The sequence below is a fragment of the Schistosoma mansoni genome, chromosome 6 (genome assembly GCF_000237925.1).
Source record: "Schistosoma mansoni strain Puerto Rico chromosome 6, complete genome".
NCBI lineage: Eukaryota > Metazoa > Platyhelminthes > Trematoda > Strigeidida > Schistosomatidae > Schistosoma > Schistosoma mansoni.
Window position 1 is genome coordinate 1,299,023 of NC_031500.1, and position 16,228 is coordinate 1,315,250.

Below are 16,228 nucleotides of genomic sequence, written 5' to 3' on the forward strand. Positions count from 1 at the left end.
GCAAGTGCTCCGTAAGTAACCCCAATGGTGATGACCCTACTGAGACCAGGATTCGATATGAGTGGAGATTGGAAATAATTTTTGTACAATGATCTCCGGTGTCTTAACTTAATAAACAACAGACTGTTCAGTCAGGAAGACGTACGGTTTAGGAGACCTTTCCAGACAACTGCAATCTCGGAATGACTGAACTACGATTACTCAATAACTAGTTTAACCCGAAGTGGCGAGTATTGGACAATTCACGGTTGCTCGCTTTCACTGAATTCATTACTTTCATAGGTGTTATAAATTTTTTCCAGTCACATTCTCACTGAGTGCAACATACGGAAATTGTAAGGAAATGAATAGTTCGTAGGTCTAAGATTCAACCATTTGTATAAGTGCTTAATTGGAGTGTCGCAACTTGACCGAGAGACGAGATTATGACTGCTGATTATTGTGGTTTTTGTATATATAAATTCAAGTTTCTGATTTTCAACATTGTGAAATGAAGGGAAATCACGTATCTCATGCATGTCGGTAAAGTTTGCATATCCAATAACATCATTTTTATAAAGTGAATGTGTTGATTATGTTTTCAAAAAACGATTTTTGGTAATATACCTCCTGATCAAATTACACTTCAGTCGTATGTTAATTATAACTCATCAATTTTTCTATTTAGCTAACATGTTCACTCTGTTAACAATTGTTTCGGGAGTAGTCATCCTCACTCTGAATTCTGTTATGTGTTTGGATAATGGATTGGCTAGAACACCACCAATGGGATGGAATTCATGGCTGGCAATTGACTGTCAGGTGGATTGCGTCAACTATCCAAACAACTGTCTTAATGAGAACGTTATCAAGCGAACAGCTGATAAATTGGTATCCGATGGTTGGCGAGATCTGGGTTACAAATATGTGATAATTGATGATTGTTGGTTATCAAGACTGCGTGATCCGAAGACGGTTAGACTAATGCCAGATCCTTCGAGATTTCCAAGCGTGATTTTGTGTGTGTAGTGTTTGGAAAGTGTTCATAGTTTTCTCATTCATTTTGTGTAATATCACATTACGATAATATAAATGAATGTTGTTCCTAAGACCTTCAATATGATGAGATCTAAGTGTGTATGTGAATCATGGATTATTTTCATTTGATCTCTATTCGTGAAGATAATCATTTATACTTGCAAATTCTGTATGTTGATCAACATGATGCGTTGTAATTTCAGGGTATGAAATGCCTTGCCAATTATTTGCATTCGAAAAATCTACTGTTCGGAATAACTATTGGTTATGGAAGTGGAACTTGTTCAGGTTATCTAGGTAGTATGGACGCAATAAACATTTGTTGGCGATAGATCAGGATGAAGGTGGACATCAGGCGGAATTCATCAAATCACGAAATGATGTACAGGTGAGTTGATTGCATTAGATTGAAATTCTTATACATACGTGTTGAGATTTCTTTTTTTTGATCAAAAATTCTTGTTCAGAAATTTCAAACGAGACACGAAACTTTCACTGATTCATCACTTATTTGAATACATAATATGTCTCTATATGTTGTTAGAATAGCATCACAGTATAATGAAGCACTTATATTATCAATATAACAATATTAAGAATGTGGATGAGCATTATGGACGCGATATTCAATTTTAGTTTCATAGATATGACAGTGTGTATTCTAAATCAGCCGGCTGACTTGATCAAGAATCCGTTAGTTTACCCAACCACCACTGATGCAGTTTCACTGTTCTATCCATCAAGTGTTTTCTCTAAACTGAATGAGTCACTCTTTATTCGAAATTCTCTATTCACATTCTGAGGTGTCCAACACAAAACATTCAATTATGAAGTCAAACTCTTCCATTACTTGTTCATCAACAAGGTCATGAGATATCGGTAATATGATTATTTAATCACCAGTGTACTGAATAATAACAAACCTTTCACATCTGTTCACATATTTCTTTTCATACAGTTGTGGATATGAAAATTAAATAATTGTCCAAGTGGTTGGGCGATCGATTGCATCTACACAAGACTTGATGGAGGACCTATAAACTTTATCACGAGTCTTGATGAATTCAAATCACAGATGTATACGATATCAGGAGATAAGTTCGAATTACTGGATGTATTCACTGGTGATAGGTTCAAAGACGTGCGATTGACAGAGAACTTTACAATTCCTTTCAACCCATCTGGAATAATGATGTTTCGAGTCATTCCATTTCAATTGATTCCTAATTCTAAATAAAATGTTGGACGTTTTTATGAATCTTTTGAGTTTCATTTCGTTCATTTGTTGATTGTCAGAATAATGAGTAACTATTTACGGACTGACGGTTTTATAATTTATCACAATACAGGTTATTTTCTCAATTTATGCTTGTTTTGACTTTTATAACACTCAGACAAGAACTGTTCGTAATTCGCTTTCTTTTGTTTTCCATGTAAACTCCTATCTAACATGTATCTATTTTTCGGCTCCCAAATCAAGAGTTGACAGATAACACTTTAAATGTGTATTGAAATATGAGTTATTTTAAATGTTTTGGATAAAAGAATATCGAGTATGAGATCAGATTGTATCTGCGTGACGGCATCACACAGAGATCTCCTGGGTGACATTAGACCAGATCTCTCAGAGAGCATGAGTTCTCTCCAGATTACAGGTAAATCTTGCTGACGAGTGCAAATAACACTAATCCTGGATTCAGGGTCTTCTATCGACTACCTCCAAACTATATCTCATCTCAACATAGTGCACGCAATTTCGAGTCCTTTAGAATGTTTACTGATTGTAGCTTGGTCTACCCCTGGTAATATTTGTGATATAAAGAAACTCCGACTTCGTTGGTTTATATGATGTCGATCGGTTTCACGTTCACATTACAATAACTTTATCAGCTCACTTTAGAACGTAGACACCATGAAAATATACAAAGCAATGTCATCTATACAACAAATATGCAAACCATAATCATACCAGTGTTGAACGATTGTGCAGTAGATATAGGTGTCACGATCACCTGAACTCGCGCTCAATGCTTCAACTGCAGCATGCTTACACTAACTTTCTTAAAAACGCGGAAATTTCAAAATATCTTGGTAAAACTTGAGGACCATACACTAAATACTGCATTTCCAATATGTCTGTCAATTTTTTCAGACTTGATTGTTCCTCCTTTTTTACACCAATCACTCTCTGTACGCATTCTCTTCTCTTTGATCTTATTAGCATTCTGTTACGAAGAATTCAACTTTGCATTGATGATATATACCATTTATATCTATCAACATCAATAGAACACATCAAAGTTACACTTAGTCGCGAAGTAACCTGTTTTTTAATTGAGTGTTATTTCCATGCTACTGGATAACTAATAAACTATCATACGACGTCACGTCGTAATTGAATGTGATCGCTGTAAGTGTGTGTTATATCATATAATCGCCCGTTTTAACCACCATCACCACTGTTTTAAAGCACGAATTTTCTTCGGTTTCACGAATAGGACGACAATTTGTTTTAGACGAATATCGACACTAGATTTCCTCACAGTATCCAGTTCACAAGACAGTAGTGCAAGGTCAGAACACAGATGGACATGGTAGCTAGTGATCAACGATATTTCCATACGTCAGGATCGTGAACCACATGTCCACAGTCGGTTTGGAATCAGAGCTTCTTAACTCCTATAGCTGGATTCTCCATATTCACCAGCCTGGTGAAAGCGCCGAACAGTCTATTTCCGTCTTCTCAATTTCGTTAACAACAGTAAGACATTCCGGGTAGAGGCTATATACGCGTGGTCAAGAATGTAGAGAAGATGTGCTCGGTAAACTTATTATGTGTACATGAAATCCGACCATTTTGTAACCGAAGTTTATTCTTCTCGTCATTTGTTTGATAGTTGTGTATTAATCAAAACTTATTATATCAATCCAGGATGCGACGGGACGATTGAGGCTTTGCGCGTGATCTGGCTATTCTATCACAAACGAAACAACAAATACAGGAGAAGACCACCAGTTGAGCAGTAGCCCTAGTAGCAGTAGGTCTCAAAATAAACAGAGGGAAAAGCGAGACTCTCAGATGCAATAATGCACGCAGTAATTGGTTTGCATTCGACTGAGAATCTTTCGAGGATGTGAATACCTTTACATATCTGGGCAGCATCATCGATGAACACGGTGGATGTGATGCAGTTGTGAGGTTGCGGATAGGCAAAGTAAGGACAGTATATTATCAACTGAAGAACGTCTGGAACTCAAAACAGTTGTCAACCAACATGAAGATCAGAATTTTCTAAACAAATATAAAGACAGTTCTACTGTATAGAGCGGAAAGTTGGAGAACTACGAAGGCCACCATCCAGAAGATATAGGTGTTTATTAACAGTTGTCTACTCAGTATACTTCGGATCCCTTGGCCAGACACTATCAGCAAGATTCCACTGTGGGAGAGAACAAACCAGATTCCAGTGGAGGAAGAAATCAGGAGTACGCGCTCGAAGTGCATAAGACACACATTGAGGAAATCACCCAACTGCGTCACATGGCAAGCCATCACATGGAATCATGAAGGTCAAAGGAGAAGACGAAGACCAAAGAACATATTACGCCGAGAAATGGAGACAGACAAAAGAAGAGTGAACACAAACTGGAGAGAACTAGAAAGGAAGGCCCAGGACAGAGTGGGTTGGAGAGTGCTGGTCGGCGGCATACGCTCCATCGGGAGTAACAGGCGTAAGTCTGTAAGTAAGTAAGCATTGAATCGATCGCACAGAACCTCAACTATAAATACAATACAAATTTTTAATATGATTTTTCTTTTCAGTTTTGAAGATGTTTGAACGTTTTCAGGTTGTGTGGCTTTGGATATGTTTTGAAGGTACGACAAGAAAACTTGTGACTACACAAGAAATTTCGGCAGAACCTAGAAGTAAGAAATCGATGTGCATTCAGACGGCAGCATTCATTAGCTTGTTCGTATTTTGTTTGATGTTGATAAATATGATGATAACTCGACTTTTCATAGTTCAAATTCCAGTCGTCGTATTTTTGCTAAATTAAAGTTGGATGCCGCAATGCTTATGAAAGAGACAACTGGAAAAAATACTCAAGCTAGAGAAACTGTCAAATTCTAGAACATTGAATTTGAAATTGGGTCATTGGAGTTAGAGTGTGAGGATATGTAGAGATTAGGTGGTCTACTGTCAAATGATAGTGACAATGCTTCGAATGAACGGCTAATAAAACCATCGTTGGCTTCTGTATTTCATTGATGGAGTCACTCGATCGTGATGAAGTTGAGTAGCTGTGTTGTGCTGAGGATAGGCTGTTCACAGTTGTTACTGAAGCAAGTTTATTCAGAATTATTATTATTTATTGTGATGAATAACCTGGTGAGAATAGTTGTGAATTAGAGATATCAACATCAAATTTCTTATAGAAGGGATATGTTATATCGGTTGTATTACCATTAAAAATGGCCAGGACATTAATTGAGGTTTCCATCTCTTTGTTTTTCTCACTTGTGCTGCGACAACGGGGAGCAACTTGAGTACGCACTAGCCTCGTTGTTAGTGTGTGCACATAAGTCCCTTGACAAGTAAATAGAGGCCAAGTCTAAAATATTATACTGTAGGTTGCAGGTTTCAACATCATAATATGCTACGTATTGATGAGGGTGATAATCACACAGTGAATTCGGTCTAATATAAAAACTCGTCGCGTGATTGTTTGGGTTTTTCTCCAGTGTAAATCCTTGGACGCAAAGTATATTTGAAAACAATAAGTTAGCACTGCAGATATTTCTCTCATAAGTGAAGTCATAATTAATGAGTTTAAGCTTGAAGGTGGAGGACTGTCAGCAAATCATTCCTCAACCAATTTGACTATAATGAAGTTGTACCGGCATTTCGTGCCTGATATATATGCTGTGACTTGTTATCTGTAATTACTACATTGTTCTTTTTCTATAGTGACTAATTCACGCATTATTTGTTGAATGGTTTTTCGAAGTCTCTATGATTTACATTTAACTCCGCCTGTAGCTCCTCTAGGGGTTAATGCCGGTCCCAAGCCCGGGTAAAGGAGGAGGATTGGGCATGGGGTTAGCGACCCCGTCCCGTAGAAAATCAACTCGCTTAAAAAAACGCTAACCGGAAAAAAATCATTCAAACCATTCAAACTCTGCCCTGGGAGTAGAAAGAATAATTATGACGTCTCATGATGAAAGCCGAGTTCCTTCGGAAGTCATGAGGCCGATGCACCTTCTTACAACCAGAGCGACAATTTTTATAGGTACATGGAATGTCCGAACAATGTGGGAGACCGGAAGAGTCTTCCAAATTGCTGCAGAAATGAGAAAATACAACCTGGAGGTGCTTGGAATCGGCGAAACACATTGAACGCAGGTTGGACAACAACGACTGTCTTCAGGAGAACTTCTGTTATACTCCGGTCATGAAGAAGAAAATGCCCCACATACACAAGGAGTTGCATTGATGCCGTCCAGAAAAGCACTAAATGCACTTATAGGATGGGAATCTCATGGACCAAGGATCATCAAAGCCTCGTTCAAAACAAAGAGAGAGAGCATTACAATGAACGTCATCCAGTGCTATGCGCCTACCAACGACTACGATGAAGACGCCAAAGACCAATTCTACGATAGGCTGCAGTCGATCTTAGAGAAGTGCCCAACCATAGACCTGATCATTCTGATGGGTGATTTCAATGCCAAGGTTGGAATTGACAACACTGGATACGAAGACGTCATGGGACGACATTGACTGGGAGAAAGGAACGAAAATGGTGAGAGATTTGCAAACCTATGTGCCTTCAATAAACTGGTCATAGGTGGAACCATATTCTCACACAAAAACAAACACAAAACCATTTGGATTTCACCGGATCACACTACACAGAATCAAATTGATCATATCTGCATCAACAAAAAGTTCAGGAGGACGATGGAGGATGTGAGAACAAGAAGAGGAGCTGATATAGCATCCGATCATCATTTGCTGGTCGCCAAGATGAAACTAAAACTCAAGAAGCACTGGACAACGGCGCGGACAACACCACAAAAGTTTAATACGGCCTTTCTTCGAGATGCTGACAAACTCAACGAATTTAACATAGCCCTCAGCAACAGGTTCGAGGCCTTTCATGATCTACTCAACGGAGAGGGGACTACCATGGAGAGCAACTGGAAAGGTATCAAGGAGGTATTCGTTTTAACATGTCAAGAGGTTCTGGGCCAAAAGAAGCACCATCACAAAGAATGGAGCACTGTTGATACACTGGATAAAATTGAAAAAAGGAGGAACAAGAAGGCAGCAATAAATATCAGCCGAACCAGAGCGGAAAAAGCCAAGGCACAAGCCGATCACACAGAGGCAAACAAGCAAGTGAAGAGGAGCATCAGAACCGACAAACGTAAATATGTGGAAGATTCAGCGACGACAGCGGAAAAGGCTGCAAGAGAGGGAAACATGAGACAACTGTATGATACAACGAAGAAACTTGCTGGAAATTACCGTAAGCCAAAAAGATTAGTGAAAAGCAAGGAAGGTAAAGTAATCACCGACATTGAAGAACAACGAAACAGGTGGGTAGAACACTTCAAAGAACTCTTGAATCGACCAGCTCCACTGAACGCACCCAACATCGAAGCAGCACCCACAGAACTCCCAGTTGATGTTGGCTCACCAACAATTGAAGAGATCAGCATGGCCATTAGACAAATCAAGAGTGGCAAAGCAGCGGGACCAGACAACATCCCGGCAGAGGCACTGAAGGCAAATGTAGCAGCAACTGCCAAGATACTCCACATCCTCTTCAGTAAGATTTTGGGATGAAGAACAAGTACCAATAGACTGGAAAAAAGGACTTCTGATCAAGATACCAAAGAAAGGCGATCTCAGCAAGTGCGACAACTACAGGGGCATCACTCTTCTCTCAGTACCAGGAAAAGTCTTCAACAGAGTATTGTTAGACAGGATGAAGGATTCCGTGGACGCCCAACTTCGAGATCAACAAGCTGGATTTCGTGAAGATAGACCGTGCACTGATCAAATCGCAACTCTACGTATCATTGTGGAACAATCAATCGAATGGAATTCATCACTCTACATCAACTTCATCGACTACGAGAAGGCATTTAATAGCGTGGACAGGACGACACTATGGAGGCTTCTTCGACACTACGGCGTGCCTGAGAAGATAGTCAACATCATACGGAACTCCTATGATGGACTAAACTGCCAAATCGTCCACGGAGGACAACTCACCGACTCGTTTGAAGTAAAGACCGGTGTTAGACAAGGTTGCTTACTCTCACCTGGCTCTTCTATCACAAACGCAACAACAAATGCAGGAGAAAACGATCAGTGTAGCAGCAGCCTCAGCAGCAGTAGGTCTCAATATAAACAATGAGAAAAGCAAGACTCTCCGATGCAATACAACATGCACTAATCGAATTACACTTGACGGAGAAGCTTTGGAGGATGTGGAAACCTTTACATATCTGGGCAGCATCATTGATGAACACGGTGGATCAGATGCAGATGTGAGGGCGCGGATCGGCAAAGCAAGAGCAACAGATTTACAACTGAAAAACATCTGGAGCTCAAAACAATTGTCAACCAACACCAAGGTTAGAATTTTCAATACAAATGTCAAGACAGTTCTACTGTATGGGGCGGAGACGTGGAGAACTACGAAAGCCATTATCCAGAAGATACAAGTGTTTATTAACAGCTGTCTTCGCAAGATACTTCGGATCAGATGGCCAGACACTATCAGCAATAAGCTACTGTGGGAGACAACAAACCAGATTCCAGCGGAGGAAAAAATCAGGAAGAAGCGCTGGAAGTGGATTGGGCACACCTTGAGGAAATCACCCGACAGCATCACAAGACAAGCCCTCACATGGAATCCCGAAGGTCAAAGGAGAAGAGGAAGACCAAAGAACATATTACGCCGAGAAATAGAGACAGACATGAGAAGAATGAACAAGAACTGGATAGAACTAGAAAAGAAGGCTCAGGACAGAGTGGGTTGGAGAGTGCTGGTCGGCGGCCTAAGCTCCATTGGGAGTAACAGGCGTAAGTAAGTAATGATTTACATTTATTCAATCAGCATGTTCACCCACTAATTATGCCTTCTGCCATGAATATTTGAAATATTCTTGTCCTAAATGAAAACCATATTGGCTTTCAACTATTCTGCATTTGTTAGGTCTGTTTCACGTTCTCTCTCCTCACATCTGTTCTACTCTTTTGTGTATTCTTCTATACTACTTATTATTTTTTAGTAAAAACATATATTCCCAGCAATGTCTACGCATATGTAGCAGTTATTCACAATTTTGTGTAGTTGTTTAACCCTTGATTAAAAGCAACGATTTCCATATCGTTTGCTCTTGCTTCGGGTTTTGTTTGTTGATAAACTGTCACCATGTTTAGTCACAGCTAACCCCTATCCTTTTGCACTATCGTGTGTTGTATCTATTCTTTATGTTACCATATGAAGAAGCTCTCTTTATTTCAGACAGAAATGCGCTGCTAACGTTTCGGGCACCTTACAAGTTGAGGTTTGTAACTAATTTTTGTATATCATTCAATAGAGAACCGTTATTTTAAACCAATCGTTGTTTTGTGAACTTTGTTTTTGCGCTTATCTCAATTGAGTGATTTAGGCTCTTCAATAAACTGAATAGTTCAAAACTTTGGTTCAGAACGGTTTGAATCTTACACGTAAAGAACTCTGGTCAAAATTTTGTTCCTATTATTTTGGTCTAACAGTGACAAGCACCAAGGGAATGAGGTACAATGCCGACAGTTAAGAAGAAACAGATGATGGTTTTGTTTGGTCTTTCTAATTTAGCTCCATTCATGTTCATTTGAGTCTAAATATTTTCACTAATGCTAGACACTCTTTGAGTAATTGTAAGAATGAGGATTTATAATAATCAGAGGCAAATCGCACAGGACGCACATATGTCCATAAGAGACTGATCGGTTGCAGTCCGAAATATCAATGAGAAGACTCAAAGAAACAATGCTAAAATGAATTGAAACTTCACTTGATTGCATAGACTGATGTCTATCAGGACTCCGTATGTAAGTGGATGACGCGATGGTGTTTGAAGCGAAATGCAGTTGGTTTGAGTCCTGGAGTGAACAGAACTATGGGATGCAGGCACATTCATCTCACGAGTCCTAAGTAGGAAGAACGTGCGTTCTTGATTCCACTGAGAGCCACCATGTTAGATTGTTTTCATAATCTAACAAAGTTCGTTCGTGACCTTACTAAAATACAGTAATCCACGTTGTCGAAGATTATTTCTCGATTGAACTAAAAACGATATCAACCTGCTAACGGCTTTTTTCTTGGTAGTCGCATTCTTCAGAACTTGTTACAAATTGAGTTGGAAATGCTCAAGGTGTAAGATACCAGTCGTTTCTGGAATGTGTTTATCGCCATAACTAGTGAGGTGTCCAGAGCAGTCTAAAGACATAAACACTACAGCTGAGATGAGAGAAACATACCGTATGCGTTTGAATGACATTCAAGATCGAGATGTTAGTCAGGTTGTTGATCGTCGGTGTTTATTATCAGTAAGGGAATAGATAGGGTTTGAGGAAACAAGCTTGTGTTCATTCAAAATGACACGTACTTACAAACAGTGGATCAAGTGTCTAAATAGCGATTGGCAGGTGAAAAGCATTTAATAGGGTTTTCTGGGCCTTGCAAAATGACCTATCGAAATAAGTTGCACTATTATATTGTTCAGAAAGCTTTACAATAACAATTCTTATTCACAATATTGATATGCCTTTCAGTTTCTACGTTCAAAAATGTGGATGTGCATAGAATATATGATAATAATTGTGACAGGTATTATTCTCAAATTATGTCACTCTTAATTCTGCAATTAGCTGACAATACGGTTACACATAATGATTTAAGAGAATCGACTGACAAGATCATATGAATAACCATTCAGACAATGATAGTAAGAGACAAATCAAGACAGTGAGATCCTGGTCATTGCATATGCAGTTATTAAAAAGAATAAAACGATTAAGACCAAGTTTTATAGTACTCGAATTTGAACTGGTTCGTTCTCTATCACAGTAGGCTGTTGATGATGATATCCAGTCAACGGACATTGAGTATCTCACGTAGAAAATAGTTTATAAAGCCCTGTATTTTATTGATGATAGTCGTGGGGGAGGTTGATGAAGTTACAACTCCGTACAGTAGAATTATATTGACGTTCGTACTGAAGATTGTAACTTTGATATTGATTGACAGACAATTGTTTTGAGTTCCATATGTCATACGACAGTAGGGATGCCCACTCATATTACCAACCCTCACAAGTATGTTTTCAGCAGATCCTCATTGTTCATACATGGTGATATTTACCAACGTGAAAGTCTCCACATCTTCCGGAGTTTCTCCATCAAGTGTGACTCAGTTGGTTTACTCCGTGTTGTATTTTGCATTTGTTGTATGTTGCATTTTCTCTGGTGTATGTTGGAGCAAGAGAAGTATAATGGTCGGTTTAAATCCAAAATAACTGACACAGCTTATCAATGCATCATTTCTCCATGATATCAGAAGCAATTGAATTCGATATCTTAACTAGCACTACACAGAATTCGCGATTCTTACTCCACCAGCCACTCACGGACCAGTAATACACTTAGACAAAACTCGTCCTGATAAGCTTTATCACGTAAATCCCAGCAGTCTATAAATTTCAGAACATCATACGAAACATTGTACAACTCACTTCGTCAAATAAAAAACACACAAAACGAGTTCGAGCAGAAATTGAAATGTCAGTGAATGCTAGTGAGTGAATACACAGACAAATTCAAAGTCGAATCGTTTGATAAGATTCAAACATCTACGGGAAAAAGAAATATTGATTGAATAAAATAACTGACATTTAGGCTGGCAAGAGGGATACATGTGTGGACTGTAACACGTTCACAAAGACATGATAATGATAATAGTACGGAGATGTAGACAAATTGTTATTGTTCGAATGATACTGTCTATTAAATAGGTCAACTGAAGGACTTGACATCACTAAACGTGAAGAGACTTAAGTGTAGTTGAGATGCGATGACGTCAAGCTCACTTAAAGCAGCATGCTCTTTACTCCAATCAAACATCAACAGAGAACATTTTTATGTCTCCGGGAACTAGGCATACAGATTAACACGTTCCTACGAAGCAGTTACACTGGTAGAACAGAGAGTAGGAACTATGTTTGATGCTACGAACACATCGCGAAAATTTTCAGCCCACTGAGATCAAAGGTTGCTAGCAGTGCTACTGCTAGTGCATCAGGTTGATAGGCTGAATTCTTTCAGGATCACCAATCGACAGTCAAATTCCATTCTTCTCAAATTCCTTGAAGCCACAAACTTCAATTGCCTGAAGTCGGACATCAGGAAACAAATTTAAATCTCCCCTCACTGTGGTCAGTTTATCGTCATTTTACTACATTATTCATGAGATTTTCCTCACGTGTTTCAATCAAATCACTTCTTTCCAATCCGGAATTTCGTATTCAACTAAACGATTTCTACTCGTGCTATTGTCATTGGTTATTATACTCAAACAAATTGCCTGGTCTGAGACATTTCCACAGAATTTCAAGATATGTTGGGGAAATCCTCGAAATGATTTGAGAAATTTCGGACCTTTCCTCAGTATCTTCACAAACGTTATCTAGACTTTGTGGAAAACTATGAATTTTCACATGACTTTATGGGTAGAACTAGAAATTTCACAAAAATCTGAACTTAAGTATGTCTGTCAATACAGAAACTTATGTCACATAGTGTACTACATTACACTTGGACAAGAAAGTCATGTGTTTAAAATGTTACATTTACAATAGCAAATGTTATGTATTTCATAGGTTCACATCATGGTGAGATGATGTTTAAGCTATATGATGGAAAGTGATTCAAATCACATGAACTCCTCAAAGACAGTAGGTAAGATAATGGAGTGCACAGGAAGCTGAAGGGAATGAGATAAATCAAGTTGTACAGGGTGAAGTGGAGATGAGGTTGACAGAAGATTGATACTGTCGTGATCAAGTAATAATAGTTGTATCAATCAAGTCATTTAGAGTCAGTGATAACAGTGGAATGGATTATATAGGTGTAAATAACAAGTGAAAGGCGCAAATTAATAGAGTGTTGGCAGGTATAGTAGTTGTGATAAAAATAAAAACGGAGAGAATCACTGCTTCATAATAAGAAGTGGGTCAGTGACTTGAAAAATGTAGAAACTGAAATAACTATGAGATAACATAATACGAAGTGTTCAGCTAATTGGACAATGAAGCGTGTATCTGAAAAAAGACGGTGCGGTGGCATAAGGAAAAATAAACGAACACACAGTATTCAAAAGGTTAATCTGAATAATTCTGACAAAGAAGATTTTCAAGATTTCTGTGTAAATTATTCTATTCTGTTGAAATTCGTATTATCATATGTAGTCAGTCTATGATTCGAAGTTATGTGAAGGATACGTTCCCATTTCGGTCCAAATCAATGTAGATAATTCAGTCTACTTGCTCATGTTATCTTGAGTATAGAAAAGGAGCTCATTCTAAGTGTATCTGTGAAGATTCCACTGTCTGACTTTCCGGAGGATTACTGAAATCAGCGTAAATCTCAATTTTGGAGTATTTACTCAGCTTCTGACCATTCCTTGGTTTTAAACACTATTACTATCTTTCATGGACTTTCATTTCTCTTCTGTTCAGCACAACATTCGTCATTATTTTGAAATCGATTACTATAGCGTTAATTTACCAGTGAAAGCGCTCCGCAATATCAATCAAATACTCAATGTTGCCTCGTTTATAATCAACGACAAAATAAGTTTGAAATGAAAGAATGCTAAACTGAGGAAATTTTATAAGCATCATATTGATGTTGTTGACTGCATGTTTCGTCATTCAATATGTTGAGGTTTTCCTTAACCTAGATCACTATACACATCGGTCTCTAATCCCGTTTCATCGACAATGTGTCAACAAGACTCGTTATCCGTGTGATGATTCGTGCAACCACAACGCACGCCTCACGGTTAAAACACGTTGTCTAGGAACAGATAATTTCAATCACTGTAATCCATTGAGACTACACATCCTCTTCATCGATTTCAATCTTATATCGTTTAAGAATGACCAGTTGTAATGGCTTTCCATGATGGTTGATGAATAGCAAGTGTTAAAAAAATTGTGTTCAACTCCACCATCGATTGAACGTGATAGCTCTGTTCACGTAGATTGAGTAGAACATACAAATCAATATCTCCCCCAAGTCCTCCTCCAAAACACATTCACTCCTTTACGCACACACACACACCAACTAAACACCACTTATCATAATCCCCACTTCAAAAAACACCAAACATTGTACATGATCCATTAATCCCATACACATAAGCATTATGAAGAACGATCGTACGACCCATCATATTCCGTTACTGTCCTCGTAAGGTTATGGGAAGACGGACAATCCATGTGTATATGAAATAGTTTGTTGTTGTTTGACCTCCACAAAATGTGTATTTTCGAAGTCCCTATCTGGTTGGTAAATGATTGAGAAAACACCGTCACAGTCGTTTCTAATTCGTTCCTATACTACAATCATATTAATTAGAGTATAAATACGAGTCGGTCCCTAGTTCAGTCAACTGGGCAATTCAAACGAAATGTAAGTGTCGAATTATAATTGTGTGATGACATATACATATTGGTTTGATAATGTTTCATTTTCAAGTGTGGTTTATTTCCTGCAGTTATATCTCGGTACGAATATTCGTAGAGGATAGATGACTCAATGATTTTTTACATTGTGGGACACTGATTGTTTCTAGTCTGTATGAATGGCAATGATAATGTACGTTTTATATTTACTCCTGATACTCCAGATGTGGATGTTTTGAAGTGCTCTAATGGAAAAGGATTTGCTAGTTATATCGGTGACCATACGGTCGACTTGACTGAGATTGTGATGTCACGGCTGTGACATTATATGGTGTCTCTTCAATGAGGAGAAGGCGATTCAGTGATATAGGTCACTTTGTCTACTCTTGTCGTTCAAGATGATTTGGTATGAGTCGTCTTGAACGTAATCTGATTTCACATAACAAATTATTTGTTCCGGTAAGATATGAACATTGGTTGATAGAAATTTTAAAGTTTATTTACATTGTGTGATATCTTTCTCAACAGTCTTCTCTCAGTTCCTACAATAACTCGCCGAAATTAATTATTCAGAGCCATTACCTCGTTGTAGAGAAATCACGGTTTACCATATATGGTATACATGAATTACTTGTAAGATCAAGTGAAATAGTTAATCTCAGGATGAGTCGACTTCATGATAACTTTGATAAATATACTAGGTAAATCGTTTTATGTAGAAATATAAGTAACGCAGGTTCAGAAAAATGATAATATCTTCTCCATCAGGAATCGAACTCAAGATCTTCATTCATGCTTTTTGAAACTGAACCTGTCAAATACTGCACCGTCATGCACTAATGTTAATTCTCGATTGTAATGAACTCACATTCTTGTTTAATCATCTGTGACGGATAACCACTTTCATAACATGATGAGTGGTGATTGGAAATAAGTTTTGTACAGTGATCTTCATATCTTTACCTAATAAGCAACAGACTGTTCAGTCAAGAAGACGTTCGGTGTGGAAGACCTTTCCAGACAACTGCAAACTCAGAATGACTGAACTAAGATAATTCAATCACTAGTTTAATGTGAAGTGGCAAGAAGTGGACAATTTACGGTTGCTTGGTATCACTGAATCCAATACTCTCATAGGTGTTATAAATTTTCTCGAGTCACATTCTCACCGAGTGCAACATACGGAAATTGTGAGTAAATGAATAGTTCGTAGGTCTCCGATTCAACTATCTGTAGAAGTGCTTAATTGGAGAGTCAGAACTTGAAAGAGAGACGAGATTATGACTGTTGATTAGTGAGGTTTTGGTGTTATATTAAACATTTTATTTTCAACAATGTGAATCGAATAACAATCGTGTATTCTCATGCATGTCGGAAAAGCTCTCATGTCAAATGATATTAAAACAATTAGTCCCTTTGATAAATTTCGATAATGCAATGAGAAGACGAAGTTTATCA

General features: G+C 38.2%; 1 protein-coding gene across 1 annotated transcript; it reads left to right on the forward strand.

The window, feature by feature from the left end:
• Nucleotides 1-672: 672 nt before the first annotated feature.
• Nucleotides 673-1,349, forward strand: Smp_186710 (putative alpha-galactosidase/alpha-n-acetylgalactosamini da se; the record flags this gene model as incomplete). Its single annotated transcript, XM_018797895.1, has 2 exons — nt 673-990; nt 1,221-1,349. 2 exons carry the CDS (start codon nt 673-675, stop codon nt 1,347-1,349), a joined length of 447 nt encoding a protein of 148 aa, XP_018652892.1.
• Nucleotides 1,350-16,228: the final 14,879 nt, after the last annotated feature.